At 37.8% G+C, this 11,474-nt stretch overlaps 1 protein-coding gene across 1 annotated transcript in view; it reads left to right on the top strand.

The window, feature by feature from the left end:
• The window catches only part of LOC107718094 (ras-responsive element-binding protein 1-like), a 38,850-nt gene that overhangs the window by 12,675 nt on the left and 14,701 nt on the right, over positions 1-11,474 (top strand). The window contains exons 2-4 of the mRNA XM_016525039.1: positions 3,288-3,376; positions 8,774-8,905; positions 9,561-9,772. Of these exons, the coding sequence (XP_016380525.1) occupies positions 3,373-3,376; positions 8,774-8,905; positions 9,561-9,772 (348 nt within the window). The 5' untranslated portion in view covers positions 3,288-3,372. The remainder of the gene's footprint in view (positions 1-3,287; positions 3,377-8,773; positions 8,906-9,560; positions 9,773-11,474) is intronic.

Consider the following 11,474-nt stretch of genomic DNA (forward strand, 5'->3'; position numbering starts at 1 on the left):
ATAAAATTGACAGAAGGCTGAGACTTTGTAGTAACAAAGCTGCGATTATTGGGTGGCTTGCGTGCTACAAATAATGAATGGACTTGAAACCTTTAAACATCATTTGCAAGCATTAGTCTAGACGGTAAATAAAACAGCTTGTGAATAGTCACGATTCACGTAACGTTATTTACTTCAGAAAAATCTACAATAGGGCCTAAGGTAAGTTAACCGAGTTGGAGCCCATAACGTGGGGGTGGGGGGGGGTAAATTTTTTGCATATGGGCCCGGGGCTGACTCGCTACGCCACTGAGCTTGTGCATCATACACTGTGAGCATCCTTCAGCCAAACACAAATAAAGCATATCTTTGGATCTTCTTGACTCCTCTCACAGCAGTTCATCCTCCTTGTGTGATGTCATGGGCTTTGCTGGAGCTTCTGGCTTGATTGCCTGAAACAAAATGGTTGCTGTATGCAATAGAAGCCAAAGGTCATATCAGGGCCACCTGTTTGGAGTGACAGCTGAGTGCTGCTTTGCCAAGGGCCTCATACGCTCCCCCCTCCTCCTCCCCGTTAACCCCTTGTGTTCATTCCAATCAAGCACATTTTTTGATTTGTCTCGGTCTCTCACTATTCCCTCACCTGCTGGAAAATCCAGCTGAAACCAATGATAGCTGTGTTTTGGAACATGATCGCTGGTGTCTAGCTGGTCTACCAGCTCAATCAGGTGCCCAGTTTGGACCATCTTGGACCAGCTAGGAACCAGCTACCATGTTGTACAACACGGATACTGGTTTGGATTGTCTATTTTAGTTTTTCTAATTCAATATGAAGAAGAATTGCAGTACGTGTTGTAATACTGCTTGTAACATTTTATAGTGTGTTTATAGACCCGGTAATTTAATATTTATAATTTTGAACTCTGTTCGGTTGTTTTTTTTTGCGTGGATAAGATTGCAGAGCACTAAAGGACACATTCAAATCAACGCAGGACCTTTAAAAAAATGAATATGTGCAGGAAATGCAGCAAAAGAAGTTTGTGATGAAACGAGATGGAGTTTGTAAGGAGAAAGGAGGAGGAGAACCACCCAAAGAGAGAGAGAGCTGAGCAGTAGAACCAGTTTAACCAGAAACCTTCTCTGGGTGTCTCCTCTTGTCAGGAATCCTCCTCCCGATTCTTGGAGTGTTGTAGCCCCCATTCCCAGCGAGACCCTTCTATCCTGACACCTCCCCCACTCAACACAAACACACATACACACACACGCTGAAACTGATACAGGAACAGTGTGGAGTGTAGAGCCAGCAGAACGCGATAGCCCCATGAGCAAACACCTGCCCACAATCCAACACTTGCCTGTGCCTGTCACACAGGGATGCAAGAGCATTGACACACTCTTGCCTCAGACACACACTCTTTCTTTTTTCAGTTTCACTGTCGTTTCAGCCTCCTGAAGAGCATTACACTAGCAAAGTGCGCAGAAGTCTTTCTATTTCCTGTCTTGCTTACATTTATATTTATTCATTTGTATACATTTTATAAGTGTTCCCTGGGAACTAAACCCATTACCTTGGGTTGTTCAACACAGTTTTTTGTCTTTATTTTTTTCTATTTTTGTTGAAAATTTTAATAATCAGTAGTTTTTGTCATTGTTTTTCATGGACTAAAATGGCATATACACTTCCGTTTAAAATTTCAGTAAGTTTTTCATGTATTTTTGAAAGAAGTCTCTTGCTCGACAAGTCTGCTTTTACAGTACAAAAATGCAGTAAAAACAGTAATAGTGTGAAATATAATTACAATTTGATTGAATATTCAATGAATAATTAAATATATTGTAAAATGTAATTTATTACTGTGATGTCAAAGCTGAATTTTCAGCATCATTACTCCAGTCTTCAGTGTCACGTGATCCTTCAGAAATCATAGTAATATGCTGATTTGCTGCTCAAGAAACATTTCTTATTATTATCAATGTTGAAAACAGTTTTACTGCTTAATGTTTGTGTGGAAACAGTAATTATTATTATTTATTTTTTTCCTCCCCAAAATTCATTGATGAATAGAAAGTTCAAACCAACAATATTTATTTGAAATCTTTTGTAATATTCTTGTTGAATAAAAGTATTCATTTTTTTTTTTTTTTTTTTTACAAATAATCTTTTGAATAATAGTGTAATTTTAACAGAGGAAAAATGTTGTGCAAAATGTGCAAAATGACAAAAATGGATAAATGACAAAAAACAAGAACAAAAAAACTAACAGTCCAAACTTTAAATATTTTTCCTCTTCTAAAAACATTGTTACATTATTCATATCTTGCATTTTTTTTCTCATCATATTTTCAACTACCATATGGTTTAATAAAAATCTTTTAATGATCATAATTTTTTCGCATTATTTTGAACAAAATCAAAAAACCTTTACATGAACACAAAACAAAACCTTTAACAAAAACTTTATTAAGAGGAGACACAAAAGTGCGAAAGGAAAAAAATGGGGGTCTCAAACTTGTTATAGCAGCATGAGCTCCAGCATGCGAGATCACATTAGCTTCTTTGTTATATAAAATGTCCACCACTGTGTAAATGTGCACTCTAACCCACATCACATGAAAGACTGTCAGCCCCACATATGTTTTTCCTGACTGGATAATTTGGTATAAGCCTGTTTTACGCATCTTGACAATCCTAAGCTCCATCCATCTGCCTTCCATCCATCTCCATAACGTCATCCGCCACTCCATCCTGTCTCTATCCCCCCATCCTCACGCTCTTCTGTCTCCTTTTGTTCCTGGGTCTTTTAATACCAGCTCTTGTGATATGCTATTGTAAAAGCAGTAGTAATGCTACAGATGCCTGTAGCACTGGCTCCTGCACCCACCAGAAAGGAAACTTGGCAGTGTGTGGGACTTTGTGTTATGTGATGGCGGCGCGTTTCAGTTTACCAGCCGAACAAGAGGCCTGAGGCTGGATCTCTCCTGTTACCTTTACACTACAGAGAGCACATCTGAAATGATGTCAGTCTTTCTCATGTGGCCTTTTCAGGTGGCTGTCTCTTCCTGGGCCTCACCTCATGGGAAAACACACTCTGAATCCACCAGCCGCTCATAGCCTGAAGGATTTCTCACTTTAACCCTGAAGGGGAATCACATTTTCATGCTTACTCAGTGACTTGGCTCCCTTTAACTCTTGTGTTAATGTGTGCTTTTTTAAACACAACACTCGCTTTGTTTATATGGCTTTCTTGTGGTGTAACACTTGCTTTGTGTCGTAATTGTGTGTGGTTGTGTGTTTTGCTTTCTTTCAGTATGAGCAGAGATCGCTGTCCCTCATCCTGCGCCTGTGACCCTGTGGCTCCATGACCCAGTGACACGTTTAGCCCAGACCTTAAAATGGGTAAATATGCAAAAGACACCTGACACTACTGACTCTTCTGTGCATGTGTGTGAGGTTGCAGTATAGGTGTTGGGTTCAGATGTCAGGCCTATAACAGATCTCTTAATCCATATGCTATTAAAAATGTTTAAGATTTTTACAGGAAAAAATTTTAAAATGCTTGAAAATTCAGTTAATTGGTTAACACTAAATTATCCTACCATATACGGTAAAAACTGTAAATGGTTTAACATTGCATGATATGTAATATTACATTAAAATACTGTCAAATGTATAGTTTTTCAAGTTCAAATTATGAATTACCATATAAATTATAGTGAAAAACAGTAAAAGGACATTTCCAGAAGTTCCTGCATGTTATTATATTTTATTTTATATTTTTGTTATCAGTGATTTGTATTAGTGTGCCACTTACGATGGACTCTGATTTATCATCTGGATTTCTATTGTACCATCCGTATTATTATGATGGTTATCACATCAGTACATTTTAAGGTAAAAAGCAGGTTTTGGTTCAAGCAGTATTGGTATATCAATGTCATATCACTTGATGAAAAATATGGTAATTAGTTGTACAATATCCAGAGCCTTGCTTTTGCTTTTATTTGGTCCATCTTAGGTCAGACAGAAAGTAACAATAACATAAATATAGTAAGATAGTATAAATTTTATAGATGTACACATATTTACATATAACATACAACCATACATTCATTCAGATTATGAAAAAAGAAAACACCAGGCAAATAAATAAATAAATAATAAAATAAAATAAAATAGGGAGAAGGAAAAAAAAAAAAGACAGAAAAAAATTAATTTGTAAAAATTCTATTATATTATAAAATTAAGATGTAGTTGTTTCCTTAAAATATTCCAGAAAAGGGCTTCAGACTTTCAGAAAAAGTTGTGGCTTTTGTTTTATTGCAAACCGAATCTTCCATCCTGATTAGAGCGTGTAAAAAGTCAAAAAGCCATTGGCGATAAGGAGGGGGAGCTGCTGACTTCCATTTCATAAGAATAAGTCACCAAGCCAGTAAAGACTACACTATCAGCATGTAATGTGTTTAATTTAACAGATTCTGGCAAAATACCAAACACTGCTGTTAAGGGGTTGGGGTCTATTGGTAAAGAAAAAATAACAGAAAAGCACCTAAAGACTTTCCTCCCAAAAATCAGACAGCTGCTGTTATTTTTCCTGTCTGTGTGGATAGTCAGGAGGTGTTGCTCAGCCTCCATTAAGAGATTTGTTGACCCAAATATATTCTGTCATCATTTACTCACCTTCATGTCATTAAAAACCTGAATGACTTTCTTTCTTCTGCGGAACACAAAAGGAGATATTTTGAAGAACGTTGGGAACCAAACAACATTGAACCCAACTGACTTCCATTGTACAGAAAAAGACATTTTTCAAAATATATTCTTTTATGCTTCACAGAATAAAGAAAACCATACAGGTTTGGCATGACATGATACATGATGACAGAATTTTCTTTTTGGGGTAAATGATCTCTTTAAGGCTCATAAAATATTCCTCACAGTGTGCATGTTGCTATAGAGCATCAGCGCGTCGCAGATTATGATGCTGATTTTCCAAAATTAGTCAGAGAGAAAGAGAGGAATGGATTGGGTGGAGAGGAGTGTTTGAGTGAGTGAGATGGAGGATGATAACAGGGAAGAACAGGGGAGCAAAGGAGAAGAATGGCTCCGCATTCCCTAGAACTTCACAGCCACCACACCAAACAGGAAATGCACAAGTTCCCTGCTTTCTCTCTGGTGGAACGGGGGGGGGGGGTCAGATTTTCCATTCCTCTGTGTACTTATGAACCAAAGGAGGAACAAAACAAAAACAGTCAAGAACACTGAATGAAATCATAAATCTACTGTGAGCATTCATTCAGTATGGGGGTATTCCTTGGGATTTGAGAACATTTATTGCTGTGCTCCAAAGCCTAGTGGGGCAATCCCAGAATTCATTGCAATGATTCATTGAAAATTTGTGGTGGAAGTGAGAGAAATTTGTTATTTTTCATTCAACACAGGGTTTTTCTGTCGGTGCTGCTTTAAGAAGGTAGTTGTCTATATAGGCCACTCATTCATTTTTGGACCAGAGCTAATATTTTCTTCAGAGTTTCCATGGATGAGCCTGTATGCCTCTTTTTCTGATTCCTGTTGTCCTGTTGTTTTCACCTTGAAGTGTGAGTGTGTAAAAGAGAGTGATGGTCAGGGGCAGATGGACTCATCATTATCCAGTGTTATCTGTTCCCAGTAGGAGGGAAGGTCTATATAATCCCCACACTCCCTTTAACTAAGACACTTTTATAGCCTGTAGATGTAAGAGGTCATGTGCTTGCCTGGACAGTGTCTGTCAGAGCATCAGCACTCCTTTATTCTATTTATAATTTTTGTTCTTCACGCGTATAATGTTTCTTGAGTTATTACCATTTACGTTACTGTTATTATTGCTCATGCTTATTTTGCATAGCTTTAACATGATTGAAAAAAAACACTAATCTGAAGTATCATCTAGGAATGAGAATATGATGACACCTGGAAATTGGCTTGTTTGGAACACCCTAGCAACCGCATAGCAACATGCTAACGACACTCAAAACGCTTGAGTGGCTTCATAGCAACACCTTGGCAACCGCTCACAACATTAAAACAGTGCAGCAGCATGTTTTTTTGTTTACTTGTCTTGTACACTACTGTTCAAAGATTTGGAGTTCGTAAGTGTTTTTTTGTTTGTTTGTTTGTTTAAAGAAAATGAATATTTTTATTCAGTAGGAACACGTTAAATGAATCAAAAGTAACAGTAAAAACATTTATTATGTTTCAAAGATATTCTGTTTCAAATAAATGCTCAAATAAATAAATGAAATTTCTATTCATAAAAGAATTCGGATAAAAATGCATCAGTTTCCACAAAAATATTAATCAGCACATCTGTTTTCAACTTTGATAATCATAAGAAATGTTTTTGAGAAGCAGATCAGCATATTAGAATGATTTCTGAAGGATCATGTGACACTGAAGACTGGAGTAATGATGCTGAAAATTCAGCTTTGCATCACAGGAATATATTACATTTTAAAATAGAAAACTGTTATTTTAAGTTGTAATACTATTTCACAATATTACTGTGTTTACTGTACTTTTGATCAAATACAGTGTGATCAAATGCCTTGGTGAGCATAAGAGACTTATTTCAAAAACATTTTTAAAAATCTTATCTTACTTTTGAACGGTATTGCATATTGCTTTTTGAATTATACTTTTTGTATTCTGTATTTACCTCCTGCCAGTTCATTTAATTTTCTGTCCCTCATATACCAAATATCTTGCCATTATATTAGTCCTATGAACCATATGATGATATGTTTAACTGTGATGCCCATCTGTCATTATTAGCTAATGAATTACTGTCTTTAATCCTCTCAATTAGTCCAAAGATGCTTGGCTAATAACAGCTCATTAATCTCTGGAGATAATCTCTGGATCTATGCTGTATTGCTATCTCAGTTTGCAACACTTACATGCAGCATCTGTGAGGCTTAGAACCGTATTGAGGCTACACACTCTAAACGATCCATTTATCCTTCTTATTCTTTTTAAAAAAATACTCAGTGAATTTAGTTTTTTTCTTTTGAAAGAAATGAATACATAAATTCAGCAAGCAAGCATTTAAATGGTCCTCAGTGGATTTTTAAATAAATTAGCACAAATGTGCACATCATTGGCTTTTAGTGAAACTTTTTCGGTATCAGGCCTTAAGGACCTGACACTCATAGTGATCTGCAGCAACACGTTGACCAGATGTCATTTGTTTTCAGCGAAAGTGGACGGTTTCTGTCAACATAAGCAACAGCGACCATTGGTGATGCAATTTGGACGTGTTCAGAGTTGAGAAAAGTTTAGCTTTATGCAAATGAGAAGCAACACTATAGAGATTTCACTGATCTGTTTGATTTGTGGTCAGAATTTGAAGTCATTCTAAATGAGTTTGACTCCTACACTAATAATTGTTCATTTTAATTTTGATATAATGCATAGCAATGCTAACTAGCAACCTGGTGACCTCCAGTGTAAAATCAGTGTAAAAAGTGCATTACACTGCAGAATACGTGCATCTCTTTTCCTCAAAGCTGAATCCTTATGGAAATAGAGGATAATCAGACTCCTCCGTCCTCACTTTTCCAACCAGTGTTAGTATATGAGCAGAGTTTGGGATGGTGGGAGCTGGGAGGGGGATTTCCTACCCTTCCCCCTCCAGCAGAGGTGATCACACCCTGCTACAGTGCACACAAACTGCAGCAGGGCCGCATGGTTAGAGCAAGAGAGAGTACAGCAGACAACCGTCTACACTCCACTACTCTCACAGCCACTTCCTGCTTTGCCGCTCAACCCAACCCCCTACTGTTCCTCTCTTCACAGCAGAAAGACTACCAAGTTTCTCCCGTGTGACCATGCACCCAGTCTCTCGACTCTCTTTTCCAGTCTTCTCTCTACACTTTTCTCACATTTCACTCTTCTCTCTGCGTTTTCCTCCATCTCTGCCTCCCCTCCTTTGCTCTCATGTACGTGTCGTTCATCTTTCTCTCCCTCGTCTCCTCACCCTGCACCACCCCCCTCACTGGGATGGGCCTCTCTCGCTGTAGTATCACACTCCCACAGCTGCCTCAAACAGTCCACAGCCAGTGCTTTTCCTATCTTCACTTTTAGACAACACAATACATAGAGCTCAGTTCAAACTGAGATGTTTGTGGGAAGAATGTAGCTTTTTTTAATCCAATATGTACACTACCATTCAAAAGTTTGGGGTCACTAAGATTAATAGATTTTTTACAGTTTTTAATCAAATAAATCCAGCCTTCAGACTTCTTTCAAAATCATTTAAAAAAATCTTACCGACCCTAAACTTTTGAACGGTAGTGTACATACATATAAAAATGGCACATGCAAATCACATCCAAACACAGACACTTCGTCTTTTCGTCTTTTTGGTCAGCTATTGAAAGAGACTTATTTCCATCATGCATTAAAAAATGAAAATTTACTTTAATATTGGGGGCTTTTGCAGACTTAACATAGTCTTTTTTTATGTTCATAATCTAGAATTGGTGGTTTGTTTGTTTTTTGGCCTTTGTTTTGTCTATTTGAATGTATGAAAACAATTTATTAGCACATGTGCTAAAAGAGGAAGTTGACCCTTGATAAAGTTGCTCCTGTAAAACACACTACAGCTCCTGCAGAGATTAATTGTATCCATTTAGACAATGATAAGATGATTTCCACATGGCTTCCTTTGCAGATGGGAAAAGTAATTAATTAATTATATCTTCTAAAATTGATGTCATATTGAGTTCTGTGTGAGTAATGAATATTCTCTGTTCTTAGAAATGGAAAGTGCCTCCCCTGAGAAGACTGTCAGCAATGGTGTTGGTGCTGCTGATGTGAATGAACAGTCTCATTTGTCAGAAGAGGCTGTGAACAATCAGTCCTCCACACATACACCTGAACCTGTCGAAGGTAAGATGCCACAGCGGCTCTATGAGACTCTATGAGAAAGATTCTGTCATTATTAAAGGCAGAGTAAGTGATTTCTAGTAGCCAATGTTGATATTTGAAATCACCAAAACAAACACACCCCTACCCCAAAAGGGTCTTGCCCCTATTTGGAATTGGTAAAATGTGCTTGGAAAAAAATATAATCAGAATATGAACTTGCATAATAATTATGCATGCACTGTATTTTTCCTCTTCTGCTGTCGAGGTAATGCAAGGAATGTTGTGAGTGGTTGTCAAGGCAGCCAATCAAAATTTAGCAGCCTAGTCTCGGATTGGCTGGAATTATGGCACATTGTAACGCTGGGTTGTGAGAGCACTGAGGGCGGGCATCAGGTGAGCAAGCTAGTGAAACGTTGCACGCGCAAAATAAAAGGTCTGCACATATCCAAAAACTTATTTTAAATGCAAAATTGATTTTCGTGCACTCGAAATACTTTTTTCTTTGCGAAACGAACGTTTTCTCCACAAAACTCAGATCGCGCGCATGCAAAATGCACTTTTGTGCGCTCAAAATATGATCTTTCGCGCGCAGAATTGCGGCAGAAATGTAAGCTTTCTAAAGTGTTTTTGAAAAATTACATACCCTACCTTTAACTCACTTTAATTTTATTTATAGAAGCAGACTATGATGGAACGGACAAACCAGAACATGAAGATGAAGATGAAGGTGGAGTTAGAACAGAGGAGGAGCTGTCCTCCATCAACTCCATGATGAGCACTGTGATGAATGTGGGCCAGATCAATGGAGTCGATTCTGAGCCCACCAAAATATCTCCCAGAAATACCGCCAAATCACCTTCTGTCAATCGCAATGGGAGAAGAAATCAGGTATAGCAACAGCTGGTATTTGGTATATCAGTCGTGAGTGAAAGCTGGCATAATTATTGCTGTAGTTGTATTGTACATCTCATTCCAGTAATGTCAACTGCAGTAAGTACAGTTGTAGTAGGATGCAGAGGTGGAGTAGTCAGCGAGGTCCCTTGAAAGCTAGTCAGTCACTTGGCAGCCATATTGGCATCTCATCTATTTGAATTGGGAAAGACCAAGGCTGTGTATGTACTTCTTTTGAATAAGTAATTAGTTCATGACGAAAAAAAAGTATGTTCTATATAGCATGAATGTGTGTAGTATGACTGGACTTACTACATCTGGCATGTTGTCATTGTCATGTGACCTACCAGTGTCAGTTGTGTCACTTCACTGACATTCACAGATCCTCTCCTGTGGCCTCATGGGATAGTAAAGTATATATTGGATGTGCACTACAGAATCTCAGCAGAAATAGTAGGTCATCCGGGTACTTCTTGCCTACTGTTTTATAAATACTGTAAATTCAGACATACTACTCTTTCACATGCTGTTTTTGTACTATATAGTAGGGAAGTATGCGATTTCCGATTCAGACCAAATCACCCGAAGATTAGGTTTTAATGACTTATTTCAAATTAGCAATAAAATGCTAATTTTGCTTCTTTAGCTCAAATGATGCTACAAAATGAATATTTTTCAGGCTGGTCCAGCTAATGCGCATGCACGTTCTAGAGTAAACAAACACATGATCGGCTCTTTTATAATAAGGTGACACTTTCATTTTTATACACACCATATTTAGTCTTATGATTTCACTTATTTTTCTTCCAGTGGTCCGTCTCAACTCTCTCATACTGTCTCTGGTGGTCAGTCAGATTGGCAGTTACATAAACTCAGGTTAAATGAGTGGCAACAAATGGTCTTTGCGCTTTCTCAATCCCCCCTTTGTGAGAGCCGATGCTTGTCTTATGCCTTCAATTAAAGTGTGGGATTTGACTGAAACACTTCTCTGTGGAGAAAACAGGTGTTTCAGTCCCCCAGCCCCCTCTGGGATCCCGTCCCGCAGCCCTAACTGTATTTCCATACGCTGAGAGTGACACTGCGCCGCTGCTCGACTGCAGAAGGTCTTAGCCACTGAATTAGTGATGCTCTTCCTCAGCCAGTGCTGCTGTTGTCTGGAGAAACAGATGGAGAGGCCACTTGTTACTCCATGTGACATGAGCGCACAACCGCTCCTGCTGCTCTGACACATACTATCTTCATCAGGCAGGCCACATCCTGCATCTGTTTTACCTATTGTGTTTATCTCTCACTGGGGGACAAATAGACGACTCACTGGTGTTTAGAAGTCATGGGGAGCCACATGTGTTGAGGAGCCATATTTTTGTTTGATTAATACATAATTATTTAATGTGTTTTCAGGATCTGTAACTCTCATAAGGTGTAATAGTTAAACATTTATGAATTAGTTTAGTTACTATTCATTTGTACAGAGCTCTGTACAGGGGAGACCTTAGGTGCGATTGCAATGTTAAACACCGCAATGTTGTATAAATCTACTCATATATGTATTATACAAAATATGTATGAAATTGATATATGTATAAAATGTTATATTATTATTATTATTATAATTTTTATAATTAAGTATATTTTTATTTTGTTTTTAATACAAACACTTTTTTTTTTTAATCTACAATATTTTTTTCTTATTTATATA

Source organism: Sinocyclocheilus rhinocerous, unplaced genomic scaffold (genome assembly GCF_001515625.1).
Source record: "Sinocyclocheilus rhinocerous isolate Xijiao unplaced genomic scaffold, SAMN03320098_v1.1 scaffold480, whole genome shotgun sequence".
Lineage (NCBI taxonomy): Eukaryota > Metazoa > Chordata > Actinopteri > Cypriniformes > Cyprinidae > Sinocyclocheilus > Sinocyclocheilus rhinocerous.